Source organism: Arvicanthis niloticus, chromosome 14, assembly GCF_011762505.2.
Source record: "Arvicanthis niloticus isolate mArvNil1 chromosome 14, mArvNil1.pat.X, whole genome shotgun sequence".
Lineage (NCBI taxonomy): Eukaryota > Metazoa > Chordata > Mammalia > Rodentia > Muridae > Arvicanthis > Arvicanthis niloticus.
In genome coordinates this window covers 23,841,467-23,859,876 of record NC_047671.1, presented here as the reverse complement: position 1 = coordinate 23,859,876, position 18,410 = coordinate 23,841,467, and the positions used below count along the sequence as shown (strand labels likewise).

At 45.4% G+C, this 18,410-nt stretch overlaps 1 protein-coding gene across 7 annotated transcripts in view; it reads left to right on the top strand.

Annotated features, from left to right (window-relative positions):
• The window catches only part of Nedd4l (NEDD4 like E3 ubiquitin protein ligase), a 329,402-nt gene that overhangs the window by 295,861 nt on the left and 15,131 nt on the right, over positions 1 to 18,410 (top strand). For all 7 annotated transcript variants that reach the window (XM_034517740.2, XM_034517748.2, XM_076912554.1 and 4 more), the window contains 5 exons: positions 5,549 to 5,614; positions 7,157 to 7,386; positions 9,128 to 9,249; positions 11,875 to 11,945; positions 14,343 to 14,438. In XM_034517740.2, the coding sequence (XP_034373631.1) occupies positions 5,549 to 5,614; positions 7,157 to 7,386; positions 9,128 to 9,249; positions 11,875 to 11,945; positions 14,343 to 14,438 (585 nt within the window). The remainder of the gene's footprint in view (positions 1 to 5,548; positions 5,615 to 7,156; positions 7,387 to 9,127; positions 9,250 to 11,874; positions 11,946 to 14,342; positions 14,439 to 18,410) is intronic.

Sequence of the window (18,410 nt, the reverse complement as noted above, 5' to 3'; positions counted from 1 at the left end):
ACGGTAGCAGACTGAAAGGTTTTCTTCCTGGTCCTTTAAAAAAGGATAGTTTAAATGGATAATCAGGATTGTCTCCCTTTTTTAAACAGCATTGTTATTAAAGATATTTTAATATAGGCTTAAACATGAGAATTAGGAGGAAGAGGAGCACTCAGAAATAAAAAAGATATACCCTGTATCCAAATGTGGGTGCAGGCCCCTTAAGAGAGAAAAGCACTCCTCCCTTCCTGTTTATAATCTGCAAGACCAAGCCCTACATTTTAGGATGCTGGCATTTGTTAGGACAGTGGTAATAAATGCATGCTAGTCATCCTGCCTTTAAAACCTTGTGGAGGAGAGGCTGGGAAGCTATGGATTGTGTATGGACTCTGCTGATTCACCAACTCTGTCCTGGTGCCACTCACACGTGCTGGTTAGAAAGTATCCATCTGACTTAGGGCCGTGAGCCCCTGAGATACCGTAGCACTCTGCAGTTGTGGACAGAGGGAAAGTCCTCTCTTGCTAGTGACGCACTCATCAGCACGTATTACGTGGTGGGCTGATGGTGCTGAGAGACAAGCTGCTTGGCTTTTTCCATTAAGTGCTCAGTTCTGCCAATTACATAATTCTGTTATTTTTTTTTCCTTCTGTTTTTTTGGGATGTTCTCCCATATCTTCTGGCCTCCAAACTGGTGATTAAAAATTTTCTGCCAACATGACTGCCATTTCTTAGAGGGCAAATATTTCTCTCTCTCTCTCTCTCTCTCTCTCTCTCTCTCTCTCTCTCTCTTTCTCTCTCTCGTGATTTTTTTTTTAATTTTCTCATTTTCGTTGATGATCTTCGAGCTCAGAGTCACATGCTGGATTTCCCCTTGTTGGATCTCATCTTAGATGCTGGATCATCCATGGGGAGGGGTACATTATATCTGTCCTTTGTTCTGGCAAACCCTCAGCCTCCTATTCCACACTGCCCTCCCCATCCTTACTCCACCCGAGCCTTTCCATCTCTCTCCATCTTTGTTCTTGTCTCTTAGACAAGAACAAACTCTCCTCTCTCTCTCTCTCCTTGGCTGTACTTTGAGTTGTTACTTGATTCTTCTAGCTAATTCTTTCTCAAGGTTTTTGTAAATACTTTATGTGTCCATTGTGCCTATGAAATGAGTGTTCAATTGTTCACAGTCCTTTGGGGGGTCTTAGAAATGCTGCTTTGTCTTTTTATTTCTTCTGTATTGCCTTGTAAATTATTCTTTTATATGCTGACGATCTATACTTACTAAACGCCCTCTCTCTGAGTAGCCTGTTCTCCCCAGTTCCAGGGGCACTCAAGCTCCTACTTACTATGTCTTTATTTTCAAAACAATTGTGTATTCTCTGGGTGACTGTGGTACATGTGTTTATAAATGTGTGCATGTGTGTGTGTATACAAGCATATGTGTGTGTGTGTGTGTGTGTGTGTGTGTGCACATGCACATATCCAGGCACATGCACTCTTTTTTTTTCACCCTTTCTAGGGCTTTTTAAAGTCCTAGAAAGTTACCATTTACCATTTACAGTCACTTCTTGGCCTGGATTTATGCCACCTGATTACGGTGACTCTATATCTCAGACCCACTTGGATACAAGCATGAAGTGTGAAATTATTCCAGCCTCTTTCCTTTAGCATGTCTCCATTTTAGCATATCTCCGGATAGAGATACGAGTCCTTGTAGGTTCCCTGGGCTCGTTTTCCTATACCCTTTTCAACTCTAAGCCTAGGACTCTGTTACAGCTTACGTCTGCCCATGAGACCCCTTAGGACAACAACTCAACAGATAAAACCCATTTCTAGCACTGGAGGGTTTACTTGGTCTAAAGTTAAATAACTCAGTTTTCAAAATGGGGTACAGAATTAAGCAGTGTTCAGAAGATAAAACACAAATGGCTGAAAAGCACTTGAGTATTTGACATTGTTAGCTATAAGGGAAAGGCAAATTAAAACTACTTTGAGATTTCATCTTACCCTAGTCAGGATGGCCAAGATCAGTAAGACTAATGACAGCTCGTGTTGGTGAGCCTGTGGGGAAAAGGGAGCATTCATCCATTGCTGTTAAGACTGCCAACTTGTACAGTTGCTCAGGGTGGGGGTCCTTTAGGAAGCTGAGAATTGATCTACCTCAAGATCGCCTGTATCACTTTTGGGCATATACCCAAAGGACTCTGCATCTTACCACAGAGACACTTGCTCATCCATGGTCATTGCTGCTCTGTTCATAGCAGCCAGACACTGGGAGCAACCGAGATGTCCATCAACCGATGAGTGACTAATGAAAATATGGTACATTTACACAGTGGAGTATTATATACAGCTGTTAAGAAAAATAAGAATTTGCAAGTAGATGAATGGAGGTAGAGCCATTCATTCTGAGGTAACCCAGACCCCAAAGCCAATGGCATGGACTCTTAGTATGTGGGTCTTAGCTTTTAAACTTTGGGGGTATGTGTTCAATCAAAATAACCATAGAGATTAGAAACCCAGTAAGGGGACAGGGAAGAAAAGATGCCATTTGGAATGGGAGAGATAAAGGAGAAACTAGAGTAGGATTGAGTGGGGGAGGGGGTGGAAGAGCAGGGTACAGGGGGGACTGTGGGGAGAGACTAAAGATTCATTGAAAAACCTTATGGAAACTTACTACTGTAGAGGCTTCCAAAAATATATACACACGAAAGAATTTAAATGGAGTCACCATATGACAAAGAAGGAAGTGTTCCAAGTCAGACTCCTCTTACATAAATGAGAAAAAGGTGACGAGGACATATCACGGAGCTAGCTGCTGATTGTCTAAGCCTGCGTGAGAAAATTGGGGGTGGGTGATGCCCCCTGTCACACCCCACTCCACCCCCAATCTCAGTCACAGTTAACATGACCCACGGTGTTGTCCAAATGTCTTTCCTCCTTGGGGCTCAATGATCACTGTTCTCCATCTGTTTCATCCATCTCTCTAGTTTCTGCTCAGAGGTACCTCAGAGCTGTCTTCCCTAGGCTCCCACAAAATAAACCCCTAAAACTTTGTCAGCATTCCCCTTACCTCCTACCTCTATTCTTTTCTGTATTAATTGTACAAAATAGTGGTTTTCATTCTGACATTTGCATGCATGCATGCAGGCATACATTTCTTCATTCAGCTGTTGCTAGCTACCTAGGCTGATTGCCTGGCTTGCCTTTCTAATTACCTGTGGCCCTCCACCAGCATGCACTCCAGGAGGGAACTGAGAAAAGACTTTGTTGTATGTTGTCATTTTTTTAAAACACTTAAAATGCCAAGCAGAGAGAACCTCGAGAATACTTACTCTCGGTGGGTGAGTGAGACCCCAGAAAGAGAAGGTCAGCACATCTGGATGTGGAGAAAATGTTGTTTGTGAAGGAATACAGTACTGATGGAACAGAGACTGGTGATGTTACCTTAGTTCATATAAGAATATATTTGTGATGGACTGCAGTGCTGTGCTGGCAGAACAGAGACCATGATGATGTCACCTTAGTTCACGTCAGAATCCCCTGTCCTTGTTCTTGTGCTGGTGGCTGTCTGTGTACTAGCAAGTGTTGGAAATCATACATGACTCCCTCAGACATAACTCTGTCTGATGCATAGGAAGAGTGGTCAGCTCTCAGGCTCCGCACAAACCCATGTGAAAACAGGCCTGCAGACAGAAGGAAGACCTCAGGCCATGTGACTTGTTTTTAGAATGTTCTTAAACATCATATATGAATAGAATGTCTTCATTGTTCTTATATTCAAAACAAATGACATGAAGTTTTCTATAAAGAATAGGGGCTTGGGGGGCTGTCAGCTATTTGTGTGGTCATGCCTTAAAATGGAATGTAAAGGACAGAGGTTTTGTTCTTCTCTTTGTGGGAAGACCAGGAGTGATGAAAGGTGCTGGAGTCTGGGGATGCTTTGCTGAGGGTTGGGTACACCATGCCCAAGTTCACAAGTTTGCTAAAAGTCAGTGAGTTGCTCTGACCGAGGCAGTTGGTGATATACTCATTGTATTGCATATAAGATCAGTCCACTTTGGTTCATAAAAGGAATCATAGACTTATACAAGTCACCTCTAGCCAGTGGTTGGACTCCAAGTCACTACATAATGCAGCTTATGAAGGTGACTTGAATCACTGTGTTCAAATATTACTTTGCCACTACTTACAAAAACATACAAGACATATGAGAACTTTTGATGTGTTGTTTACTTCTGAGTCAGGGTCTTCTTATGTGGCCCAGGCTGCTCTCAAATTCATGATCCTTTGCCTCAGCCTCTCAGGTGCCAGTCAGATAGGATATCGAAACTTTTCGAGAGTTGTATCTGACTGAGACCCTGAGCCCACCCCAGTGGGCCATTTTTTTTTTTCCATAGAGAAGGTGTTTGACTTTAAAGGAATTCTTGCATAAATGTTCTAGTTTCATTTCTTTTCCTGTGATAAATAACTTGACCCAAAGCTACCTGGAGGAACTTACAGTTCAGGTTACAGTCCATCAAGGGAGGAACTTGAGGGCAAGCCTGCTTGCTATTCCAAAGGGTATTACTTCCACCCATGAGGGATGCTGCTTGCTGGCTCACACAGGCTCATGCATTGCTAGCTTTCCCATAAAATCCAGAATCATCTTCCCTGGGAATGGTGCAGCCCACAGTGAGCTAAGCCCTCCTATAAAAATTGATAACCAAGACGATCCCTAGGCAGGCTTACGCCAATCTGATTTCGGAAATTACCCAAGTGGACGGCTAAGCCAACCAGGACACCGAGTAAAAGGCAAACTTTTGACTCCTCAGTCTAACTCTTTTCCAAAGTGTCATTTCTCAGATTTTCCACTCCCTGAAAGAAGTCATCAGTCTACTGCCCTTTCTGTTTGTGGTATTTCTCCACAAGTTTGTTTGTGTTGCTCTGTTGCTATTAGTTTTGTGGTGCTGGGGATAGAACCTAGGGCCTTGGACTTCATAAGCACACTCTGCCTTGGAGTCATGCCCTCATTGCTTGATGTTCTCAGACAGCATCTTGGTATATAGTCCAGGATGGTCTTGAACTCACCATCATCCTGCCTCTGCCTCCTCCTGAGTCATGAATCACTAGTACAAGTAGTATGCATGGCTTTCCACAAAAAAAAAAAAAAAAAAACTTTTTAAATGACCAGTATGTATCACTTGGGGGTGTATGTTAAAGTGCCATATCCAATAACACTCAACTCTAGGAGGGAGAAGTGATGTACATACAAAAGATGCTTTGTATCTATGTATCTCTGTGTGTTACCCTGACTCATACTCTGGCAAAAACCATACAGAGCAGGTATCTAGTTTGTTCGGTGTGATCCTAAGAGTTTCCTTGGCTACAAGTCTAGTAGTGTTGTTCTGACTAGCTCTCATCACATCTGGGACACGGTCCCTTCCTATGCAGACATTATGCCAATTTTCTGTAGAAAATACAGAATATGAGTGTTTAAGGTTTGCAGTCCATGAAACTTTGCCAGCATTGGCTCACTATACATAAAATTTCAGGCATATGCTTACATTATCTGTGTGTGTGAATCTTCTCTTGCAGGCTGTTCCATATTCCAGAGAATTTAAGCAGAAATACGACTACTTTAGGAAGAAATTAAAGAAACCTGTGAGTAATCGAGTCTTCCAAAAAGCTCTGTTTTAGCCTGTTCCCATCACCCGTCACCTCACTGAGAACAGCATGCTTGTGACTTGTGTACACTTCCTTTTTCAGTGCCCTTTGTCCCACCCAGATCTTTGATCTGAATTTTCCTTCTAACAGAAACGAGAAGTGAAGACTAGCTCAGTGTTACATTATTACATCACCTAAAGGGCAATTTCGTATGTGATATATTAACCAATCGTATGATTCTTACGGAGTAGAAAATAATTCAAGACCAAAGTCAAGAAATCTGGGGAGACCACATTGAGTTACACCTCTTTATGTCTGAGGTGCAGTTTTAACTACATGACTAACATTTTAACAAGGTGTATTTTTACAACCTGTAATCACATTACTTGGTAGTGTTGAGCCCAAGTGTAATCAGCAGCAACAGCAGCAACAACAACATTTTATAACCAAGAGACCCTGGAAGGTTTACACGGGCAGTGCAGAGTTTGATACTGTGCCTACTATGGCCGTGCACTCCACCCCCAGCTTATGTCTCTGTGTTTGTTACCTCTGTATGGATCTTAGTTTTGCTCTCATTTTGCTCAGAAACTTGATGCCTCTGGCCAAGGAGATTATGAGCCCCAACATAACTCTCCCCTTGCCTGAGGCTGCCACCCTCTCTCTGCTCCCTCCCTGTTGACGTTCTAGTTCTGAGCTTTGTCCCGTGGTAAAGAAGTACTGGCCACTTCTGCTCTCACTCAGAATCCGCCATCTGTCCCATGGTTGGGACTCAGGTTCTTCATTCATAACTAGAGACTTTTTGTCCTTGAAGCTCACATTGGCAGTGTTTCTTTGTGAGTTATCCTTGTGTCCTCCAGTCACAAGCAGCTCCATGGCTATTGTCCATGTAGGGCAAGGCTAGCCTGGACCTCATCCTTCCTTCCAGAAGGCTGTTTGCACACCTCACTCAAGTGCTGGGGTTACATTCAGCCAACTTTGAGTTCATGCATGTTTCACCCAAACTTAGTAGGATGCTGCCCCGCCCCCCCTTCCCACGACAGCACAATGAATTTGCAGGCAACATGCCTTGCATCTCCCAACTGCAGTTCCTACCAGAGATAAGACTGGTTCCAGCTTGCCTGGAGGTTATAAAGGTTTAATGACATGGGATTAAGTTTTATTTCTTTCTTTGACTGAACCAATATTCCAAGATGCCTGTAGGGGAAATGCCTATGTCTCCATAGTGGTAAGGATGAATTTCTGGGCTCAGCAAATGTTCTCCTGAAGATTATGTGGGTGATTCCGCCTGAGCAGCTCTGAATGGCTGCTTCTCTGTGTCCTGTGTTAACATAGGTTCTCCCTCTGTGAGAGGACAAACCTGTAAAGGGGAAACTCGCAGGGGAGCCAGTTGTCACTGCACATTTATCTGAAGGCCACCATTGCCTCTGCCCTTTGGCTATTTTCCTCTAAGGCAGGTGTGTGTGTGTGTGTGTGTGTGTGTGTGTGTGTGTGTGTGTCTGTGTACTGTATGATGAACTTGTCTTTTCTTCTTTCATCTAGGCTGATATTCCAAACAGGTTTGAAATGAAGCTTCACAGAAATAACATATTTGAAGAGTCCTATCGGAGGATCATGTCTGTAAAGAGACCTGATGTTCTAAAGGCTAGACTGTGGATTGAGTTTGAATCAGAGAAAGGCCTGGACTATGGGGGCGTGGCCAGAGAATGGTTCTTCTTACTGTCCAAAGAGATGTTTAACCCTTACTATGGCCTCTTCGAGTATTCTGCCACGTAAGTGCATGGAAGACATTTGTGTTGTGTACCCCTTTCTGTAGCTGGTACAGCTTTCTTCTTAAGGAATTTAACACATAATGAAAAGACAAGTAACTCACCCATTTGAGATTTCAGTCCCTCCCTACCCTACCACCCTAACAAGTCTAGAAACAAGTTCTGATCTAGCATGGCGAAGCTCTGTACACTGTGAACACCTGAAGCTGATTCTTCTCTTGTCAGTTAGTTTGGCTCACAGAACTGAAAGTGGAAATATGTCAGGTAATTACAGAAGGAGCAAGGCAGTTTTCACCGTAGTGCCATTCTGATATAAGGGAAAGGTTTGTTAGTGTCAGAATTCAGAGGTATATGAATAAGAATCATTCCTGAAGTCACACTACTTAAAAGGCAAGTCATGAGGATTTTGAAGGCCCATGCTTGGGATACAAAGGCAGATACCCTGGTCCCATAGTAGAAGAACCAGGCTGTGCCTTACGTGGGGACTTCATCATTATCCAGCAAGGGAACTGAGGCACATTGAATTGTTTTCTCAGCAAACATTTGGCTCCTGTTCTCTCCAGGCTGAGGAGAGCATGAGGCCAGTCTTGAACTCCCAATAGAATAGTTGATCTTGGCAAAAAAAGACGTTTATTTAGCCTCGATCCAGAGTGGACCACAATTGATGTGGCTTCTCCTACATCTTCCTCCTGGTGTCTGTTCCCTAGGGCTCATTTAGAAGACTGCCTCAAGACAGTCTTCAGTTGATCTAGCCACAAATTGCCTTGGTTAGTTGAAGTTCCTAGGCTTCTGAGAGAGTCCACTCATAACACCACTAGTAGACAGCAGGGAGGTGCCAAGGTCCTTACCTCTCCCTACGTCTCTTAGATTCCTCCTAAAAATCAGTCTGTGCTGCTCTTTGAAAGCCCTTTGTCCTCATAATTGTAAGACCACTGGGGACCACTGAGTGTGCCCTGGGGGATGCATTGCCAAAACAGCCAGGTTCTTTTCCTGGGACTCTTGAGATCAGGTAAACCAAGAGTTGGGCCTTTAAGGAAAATCCCCAAATCCAAAACCTCTCAGAGGAATTAACCTTTGGTCACAGAAACCATCTACAGAGCTTGTGTGCTTGGGAATCTCTGCACACCCTTTACCACTGTGATGGTTCCCTTCTTCTCAAGATGCCTGGTTGACCCACTTGAGATCGACATTGTGTGCATGTCTGTGCATACGTGCGTGTGAGAATGCGCTTGCGTACACGTACGTACGAGGGCCAAAGGACAACCACAGGCATCCTTACCTTGTTTTTAAGACAGTCTCTCACTGGCCTGAAACTTCCCAGAAAGCTAGGTGGCCAGAAAGCCTCCAGGGATCCATCTGTTTCAGCTTCCTGGGCCCTGAGATTATAAGTGTGAGCTATCTCAGCTGGCTTTTAAAAACGGTGTTCTGAGGATCAAGCTGAGCCCCAGGTTTGCAAGGCAAGACCTTTATGACTGAGCAGTCATCCCTAAAACTGACATTTCTATAGATCAAAATTAGCTGACCATAAGCAGTTTCCATAGCTTACCTGCTCCAGTAACCCGTAGCTGTCAGTTACAGAAAGGGGTGGCTGACTGATGGGTTGCATCTCCTAGCTCATATTGGTTGCCACAAAGTCCCCAAGGTTGCCCACGCACTGTAAAATGAAGCAATGGGTGACAGAGGGGAGTTCAGCTTCTTGGATTTCTTTCATTTAAGTGTAACTGGACTTTTCTCTTCCCCAAAGGGACAACTACACACTTCAGATCAATCCCAACTCAGGCCTCTGTAATGAAGATCATCTGTCCTACTTCACTTTCATTGGAAGAGTTGCTGGCCTGGCGGTGTTTCATGGGAAACTCTTAGATGGTATGTCACTCCTAAATCTTGTGGTAATAAAGTAAGGTGGCTCCGTTTGTGGGTCTGCAATCCAGTATCTGAGCCCACATGTGGATAGTAAGTAAGGGCGCCACTGGTTTTCTGTAGCTGATTTTCCTCTGGAGATTGAACCCAGTGTCTTCCTCACTCACTTAGAACCCCCAGCCTATAGTATGCTGTCTTGCCATTTCCCCTAACATTGGTCTTCTGATACCAGTCTTGGGTACTAAAGACAAAGCATCTATCTCTACTCATGTTTGTAACTGCTAAGTTTGAAGCATAAGTCAGTCCATGAGTTTTTTGGGACACCTTTCCTCTGGTGAGAGCTAGATCCAGTGACAGATGGAAATTTTCATTATAAAGTTAATTAAAATGATCTAACCCGTCAGCAGCCTGTTATTTCTCCATTTTCCCCCAAATCAGTTTTTAATGATTTCAAAGTAACATTACCACTCAGCTAAGGCCTTAACCCTAGAGTGTCTTCTGAAGAAGACAGAACAAATTAGCTTTGTCCTTCTTGAGTGGAAATACAGAACTCCAGGTCATGAGAAGTGAGGCCTCAAACCTCCACCTAAGGGGGCCAAAGCCTGTCAGACAGATTTCTGGTGGTCTTGGCAGTTTCAAAAGCACTGCCCTTTCATGAGAGGCTGCTACAAAAATCATCAGTGAGCAAAGAAATCATTAGAAAAACTTTTTAAACGTGGGTGTAAAAGGGGTGGAGACAACATTTTAGTTACGGTAGAGAGGGCTATTTGCCAGGGGACGTGGCTGATTGCCTTCACAGAGCTTGAGCTACTCCAGTAAATAATTGATGGACCCTCCAAACTTTTCTTTCAACAAATTTGTACCACTAATGGCTAGCTAATTGCGATTCTCTGTTACCACTATTTTATTTTGCAAGGGGATGGTGGACACTGTTTCTGACTTTATCTGTCCCTGGATGCATAAGGTGCATGTTCCTTTTTGATTCACTCTTCAAGTATGTGTGCAGTTGGTACTTGCTTCTGATTTTCTGTTCATGTGTGTATACAGTAAGCATTTCTTTATGACCCTTGTCCCTCGTGTGCATGTATACAGCAAGCACTTCTTTCTGACTCTTCTGACTCTTATGTGATGCAGCTCACTTTTTACTTCAAGTCCCTCCTTTGCTTATGTCAGTCAACCTGCTTCTACTTTCTGAGAAGGTCAGCTCACTTATATTCCACCCAGCAAAAAGACACTGTTAGTTGCAGTAGGGGAATATGTAAAATATGGTCCTGACTTCATATGTAATGGAGAAAAGGAAAGAGGAAAAAGGCAAACAGCAAGGAAACATTGGTCAGTTTCCCTGGTTTGGCAAGAGGAGGCACAGAAGCACTCTCCCTTGGGCTCAGTGTCCTGGAAGCATCAGAAGCCAGGTTCATTTCAGGGGAACCTGGACTAGCCAGCATGCAGCCCCGCAGTGGGAAAAATGGCGAGAGGCAAGGTTGGATGGGGACCCGAGATGACTGAGGCCGTTCCCACAGACAAGAACACACATCAGGAGTCTGCAGGTCTTCAGTTTCTCAGCATATGAATGCCCTGGTCTCAGCCCCCCTTGGTCAGCTTCATGCCTTCACCTCACTAGACGGTGAAGTGTGCCATCTGTGGCCTTGGGACTACACTAAGCCAAAATGAAGATGCCTGTACTGCAGGGCCCTGGGGCCCCACATCTGAAGGCTAAGGTGCCACCTTCCTGTGGATGGACTTCCAAAAAGACATCTACCGGGTAGGGAAGTCTTCTCTGCCATGGCTTCCCTGTGCCTTTGGCAGCCCTTGTGGACAATTGCACAAGCATGCACAGGGGCCTCTGTCAACACCAGTGTCCAGGAACTGGCACTGAAATGCACGAGAGCTTGCCTAGCCCCACTGACTCAGCACTGCCCTGGGAGAAGTCCTCTCTGGCTCAGCCTCCCTGAGACACTGTACTTGCATAAAGGCCCTCCGCTGACACAGGTTTTTCTCATAAGCTTTGTAATCACAGGCTCTAGGTTGACCCTGGGCTTGTTCTCATCTGCTGTTAAAGCATGTCTTGGTACAGATGCCCTTCTCCCTACCCTCCACTGCTCCCTAGTTCCTCTTCCTCCGTGTTATGTCTGTTATGATAAAATATTCTTACAAAAAACAACTTGGGAAGAAAGGGGTTTATTCAGATTAGAGTTCCAATTTACTTTTCATCGTTAGGAGAAGTCAAGGCAGGAACCCAAGCAGCTGGTCACATTACGTGCACCGGTAGAACATAGAGAAGATAAACACATTCTCAGTGTGATCAGGATGCCTTTCTAGGGAATGGTGCCTCCGGCAGTGGGCTAGATCTTCCTACAGTTGAGACAGTCACAGATAAGCCCCCAACCTAAACTGATCAAGGTTACTCTTCATGGAGACCTCCTTTCTAGGTGATCCTAGATTATCTTTGGTTAACAGCTAAAACTAACTACTGTTCCCTCCTCACTTGCTCATGGGTTACTGCAAAAGGTCCTTGGTCACTCTGTCATGACTTCCCACGTATATGGAAAGCAGTTCACTCTTTGATTTCAGTCTCCGATGCATAAGGGCATCAGGGACTTAAAACTTTACCAAGTTTGTGTCATTTTTCAGGATTCTTCATCCGACCGTTCTACAAGATGATGCTGGGGAAGCAGATAACTCTGAACGACATGGAGTCCGTGGTGAGTAAAAGCAGCGTGTTGCCTAGCTATCACAGGCCGTCCTCACCCTATGCGCGGTGTCAGATGGGTGTTTGCAGTCACAGCCGTTATGATAGGAACAGTCACTCCACACGAACAAGAGGGAGGAATCGCTTGCTTGAAAGTTAATTGATCTCTCTGATTTCTGTAATAAGCAAATGATGGTTGGTTTCTGAAAAAAAAAATGGTACTAAAGGTAGGTACGTCTAAGTCTCAGTTCCCACTGCTTAACCAGCCAAGACTTGAGCATATTACACCTGCGGGGCACCCGAAGCCCGTTGTATAGCCTTGTTCTCCATCTGAAATGTGACAAGATTCTACCTTCTGTTTTATGCCTTCACAGAAGTGGTAGAGGCAAGGCCAAAAAACAGTCTTCTAGACATGGTCGTCTCGACACAGGAATTAGTGATAGCTGCAGAATGGGAGGGTGGGACGTGTTTAGACAGGCTGGCGCTCACATGGTACGGTGCTTGCTGCTTACCTGGACTGGCTGTCCTTGGACAGGAAAGATCTACAAAATAAGATATGCCCTTCTTTTCACAGGACACTTGTATGTCTGGCTTTCTCTATTTATGTATACTCTGGTGTGTGTGTATGTGTGCATGTGTGTATGTGTGTGTACATGTATGTGTGTGCTTGTGTATGTATGTGTATGTGCTTGTGTATGTGTGTCTGCATGTATGTGTGCATGTGTGCTTGTGTGTGTATGTGTTTATGTACATGTATGTGTGTATATGTGCTTGTGTATGTGTGTGTCTGTGCATGTGTATATGTGTGTCTGTGTGTATATGTGTGTGTCTGTGTGTGTGTTTGCGCACATGCACACGTATGCATGCACTAGTGTGCACACGCACACTGGCCTGTGTGCACTAGGTACCTTTTTGTTGTCTTGGAAGAGTTACAACTCTGTTTTCATGTGGTCAGTTCAGTTAGAAAGCTGTGCATCCCTGGGCCTCGCTGGCACATGGAGTGTATGTGTCTTGGGCAGAGCTACAAATGTGAGCGATGCCCGTGATGCTAGCCAGCGTTCACTCTGTGACCTCTGCAGATGGGGTGGTGTCTGTAGTCTCAGCTCAGCCTCACTTTCCCTTCCAGCCTCCCCTTTGTCAATGCTTTGTGCTTCTGCTGTATTATCCTGAGGAAGCTACGAGCACAGAAATTGCTTCTGTGTCCTCTCAACCCCCAGTGAAGGAAGGGGGTCAAGAGAGGATTATCACTCTGTACATAGTCTAGCTTGGCTTAGAGCACACAATCCTCCTGCCTCTACTCAAGTGTTGGGATTCTCGGTGTTAAACACTGTGCTGCTCCAGAAATTGTTCTTAACGCCTAAGTCTGTGGTTCCTATTGGCCACTAGTGTTTGAGGGAATTTGTTATTGTTGTGTCATTTTAATTAATATGTATTAGGGGAGTGGTACATGCAAATGAGCTTCGGTGTCTATAGAGGCCAGAGGCATCAGATTTCCCCTGGAAATCTGTTACATGTGGTTGTGAGCTATCTGGTGTGAGTGTCGGGGATCAAACTTGGATCCCCCAAAGAGCAGTACAGATTCTTAACTGCTGAGCCATCTCTGCTCGCCCAGCAGAGCATTAGTGTCTAAAATGTGATGTGCATATCATTTTCAGTCTCTTGAGCATGTCATGTTCAAACCTAGCAACAGAGACTTCCGGCATGAGCAGAAGGGACCTGAGAGCCTCACCGCTACTCTTTTCTAAAACACAGCTCTGTTTTTTTGCTTAAATTAATGGGCAAGGAACACTGAACAAGCAGGAAAGGACAGAACACAAAATGTGTGGTGTTTAGTTAGAATACTGCCCTGCGTAGTCTCCTGATATTCTCACTCTTAGAAGACAGGAAATCAGTGGGTTTATCTGTGTGGACCTGAAACAGGCTTGCTGTGGCCACAAACAATGTAGTCAGGCTATAATCCCAGCTCCTGGATGCTGAGTCAGGAAGAGGAGTTGGAGATTATTGTGGGGCTCCCAAACAAGAACCCCGAAATGTCTAGCCACTCTAAGTCCCCTCCCTTAGCCATAGAGAACAGGGAAAGTTACAAATACCATCACTGTCCATGGGTCTTGTGTTCCTAGCATGGCTAACAACTAGCTGCGCGTAACACCAGCTCCTGAGGCTCTGACCTTTGTATGTATGTGTATGTGTGTGTGTGCGCACACACACACACACACATACACAGACACAAAATAATCTTTAAGTAAATAAGTGGGCGTGGCCGAGCGGGCTCCCCAATGCTGGTGAGTAGCATCACCCTTGGGCATTGTGCATGGAATTACATCAGAACAAGTTTACTGATTAAGGGGCCAGACAGGTTTGTGTTTTTGAAAGTGAATGCTCACGCTTCCTCTCCCTGTCATCCCTACAGGACAGCGAGTACTACAACTCTTTGAAGTGGATCTTAGAAAACGACCCCACGGAACTTGACCTCATGTTCTGCATAGACGAAGAGAACTTTGGGCAGGTACGTGGGTTTGGCTCCTGCCCGTTCCCGTTTCCTTTGCCACAGGCTATATAAGCACGGCCTGGCTTAGACAGTTAGAAACAGCCACACAGACTTCCAGCTAGCTGTCAGCAGCACCGTGAGCAGCATTTAACTGGCATGCCATGACACCAGGTTCCCTGTCACGGGTTTCCTGTCTCCCTGCAAAGCTGGTAAATTCTAAACGCTGCTGGGGTCTCGACCAGTACCCCAAGTTCTAAAAGTCAGCCAGGCATTTTAAATTTAGTATCCAGAATGGAGGTTCTTCAGAAAACAGGGTGAGTGTTTGCTTTAGCAGGATCCACATGTGGTCAGGTACTGGTGCTGAGCCAGGACACCGAGACCTTTCCCTCTACTCTATGGCACTGTTGTTATGACGGTATGGCTCTTACACGCTCAAGGTTGTTTTGTTTTGTTTTGCTGAATCACCACTCAGTGATTCATCAGTGAGGATTCATCATGGTTACTTCCAGAATGGAAGTCACCTGGGATCTTTGTGATGACTCTCAGGACCCAAGGCTGTGTTCATCTTAAATATGGAAACTTGGGGTTAGTTTTCTCCTAGTGACAGTATTTCTTGGGAGGTATCTTCAAGGTAGTTTATGTCTATACAAAGGCCCAGAGATGATCCCAATCTCCACACAGCCTTGGGATGAACTGAGGAGAGTTCACAGTAGGACTGCCATGTGGAAACAGACTTGATCTGCATGGCTTGAGGGAGTATCAGGTGTGCACTCCACCACGGAGACAGGTGTCTGTGGCTCGGACTGAGAGGTAAAGTCAGGAATTCAGCTCCCTGGTGTTTTAGAAATTATTTAATCCTGACCCAGGGTTTCTACCCTGCCTTGATCCTTCAGTTCCTGGATAAAAGACACACACAACCTTTATATTTACAATAAGCCTTAAACAGCACAAGATCTGGGCAGGTATCTGCCCTCTATGCTATTAGAATCTACTTCCCCATCAATAACCCTGAGTTATTACTTACTATGTTTCATCTGGGCTGCTCTTAACTCCAGTTGGCCAGCCCTCAGGGCCACACTTTTATGGCTCACCTAACTCTCCTGCACCATCTTCTTCTCCTTCTGGTCCTTCTCTAACCCCAAGCCCATGAAATCTAAACCCTACCTATGTCTCTTCTGCCCAGCTATTGGCTGTTGGTATCTTTATTTACCAATCAGAAATAACTTGGGGACAGGGTCACTTGGTGTCTACATGTGGACTCTCTCCTCTCTCAGGCAACCAGTCTTGGGGACCCAGTATTAGCATTAGCACACAAGCAGCATCAGGACAAACCACTACATCCTGGCCTCCCAGGTTAGCGAAATCTTAGAAGATCCCAGAGCAGGGCGGTGGGGGGCTGATGTGAAGTGGGAAGCAGTGAGTGAAATTAAGGTGTGGGGGTTGCAGATTGAGGATGCGATTGTGTAAATATCCGAGCTACATTTTCACCCGCATTCTGTGTGTTGGAGCAGGAAGCCAGCCCTAAGTGCTCACAATGGGAAGACCTGGAGGAATCTGTTGTCCTTCCCAGTGTTGGGGAGGTTTGTGGAACAATGTCAGGCCCCAGAGAGAAGGAACCTTGAGACTTTATGTTATACCTCACTAGTTAGCCCAACCCTTGTCACACCCTGTATTGATGCTTCATGACTGGGGACCTTGTCACAGGGCAGTCCCCCTGTCTTGGCCCTTCACCTCTGAGTACCAGGGCCTTCCTGGCTCCTTCAGTCCTGCCTGTGTCCTGTGACTCTCAGCGCTTCCCCTGCGAAGGGGCCGGAGACACCTTGTGCTCCCTCTTCCTTCTTTTAAGATTTGCCCTTAACTTTCAGACTTCCAGGGCAGCCATGCTTTTTCTTGTGGCTCTGCTTACAGGGCTGTCCTACCAATGACCCTCTGCTGCTCCTTCCTAGCCCCACCCACTCCAGCCATATGACCTTATCCCATTTGCAGCCCCACCACTGTCCCAGTCTGTGACCCACAGCCTCTCCCAATTGTGCTCTGTTCAGCCACCTTCTTAGGCTCCTCCTGAAGAGTCCAGGCTCCTAGTGCTGCGGCCTTTGCCTCCCGTCTGTCTCCACAGTTCTCTCTCCTCAGTGGTGAAGGGGAGGTGTCATTTTAAGGTGCCCAGTTTCTGGTGTGTCTGTGTGTCCCACTGACACCTCTGTGGTTCCCCTCCCTGCTCCCATCTCTGGTCTTTACCAGCCTTGCTTTATAGCTCTGGTGTTCTGACAGCTTTTGGCCATTCCATTTCCTACGTCATTTCTTATCCCAAATCTCTCTCCTCTGCCCCCCTCCTCAAGTGTTTCCCATCCATGATGTTCCCGAAATGCATGCAAGCATCCTGTCACCTTCAGTGTCCTCACAACTTGTAAAGATCATGACCCCCTTACAGACTCACACTACTCTGTCCTCACCATGTCCACCATGTCATCCGATACACCCTCCCCTCAGCTTTACATGTAACAGCCCTCTTAGCATGTCCATATGCATGTCTTGGTGCCATGGTATTGGCAGTAATTCAGACCCGTGCATTCTCTCTGTCTTATCACCTTCCCTACCCTCCTCCTTGTCATAGGCTATCTGTATACCATAAGCAGCTTGAAGTGCCTTATGTTGGTGTCATCCATGTTCTGCATAGTATATATGCCTACTGCATACCTCCTGAACAGATAGAGTGCCTGGTACCCAATACACACCCAAATGTAGTTGTCAACTAATTAACTGTCAGCCTTAGCAGGATAATGCTTGTGTTTCACCTCTACTCCCCCTCTGCAGAATGAATTGAGCTCTGCAGCTCATTCTGACTCAAGATCAGCCCGTGACCCCCAAATGCCAAAAGCCAGCCACTCCCCCAGGGTGGGACCAGTACCATTCCCCAGATAATAGGGCCATCTCTTCCGGCCATGGAGTTACTGTGTCTCACTGCTTAGTTAGAATCGACAAGTTCGGTGTTTGGTAGCTATTGCCTTGTCAAATGGAACAGTGGCTGTTGCTTTTCCTTGTTGGGGGAGTTGTTTTCCTCCTGGCTGCTGAGAACTTGGGGCTGCAGTGAACCCTGGCCCTGGAGAAGGTTCAGTATGTGAGGGAGGGTTGAACATGGGGAGGCAAAGGCTTCAAAGCAGTGACTCAAGGTGCTGTGATGCTCAAATACAGTTCCTCCTGTTGTGGTGACCCCCAACCATACATTATTTTATTGCCAATTCATAACTGGAATTTTGCTACCATTATGAATTGTATAAATAGCTGACATGCAGGACATCTGATAGGAGACTCTGTAGGGGTCAAGACCCATAGGTTAGAACCACTGCTTTAGAATACACCATGTGTGGGTGTATTCCCCAGGAGAAGGCCTGGTAGAGTAGAAACAGTAGTTCCTAGTTGAAGAGGTTGAGGCATGGGACTTCTGGAAGCCATGTAGTAAGAAGAAAAATAACAGCTCACCAACAAATCTTCAAGGCCAGAAATGTCAGGGGACAGAATGCCTTCTCAATGGGTAGTCACCCTAGCTGGCCCACAGAGGGGAAGATCACCTCAATGCACTGCAGCCAATGGCACAGGAACCCTGTGGGGTTTTTTGAAACTGGGTAAATCATGGATCTGTGATACTGAAAAAGAGTCCTTAGAGAAAGATAATGAAACAAAGGTTGAGGAACATTAGTCTGAGAGACGAGAGCATGTGGAGAGAGGGGAAGCAGGGTCAGAACAAGAGCCGATGACACCTCGAGGCCAGTTAAGGAGCAAGCCTCTTTACAGATAGCACAGGATCTCTGTCTTAAGTAAGTGTGTGTCTTTCTGTCCTTCCTTTTCCACTTGGTGGTTGTTGGTGATGATGATGGTGATGATAATGTTTTATTAATTGAGTTTTGTTTGGTTTTTTTTAAGTTCCTGTATTTTTGCCTCTTGAGAGAAATTCCATGCATATTTCTTTATGTAAATTTCTTGTAACAAACAGAA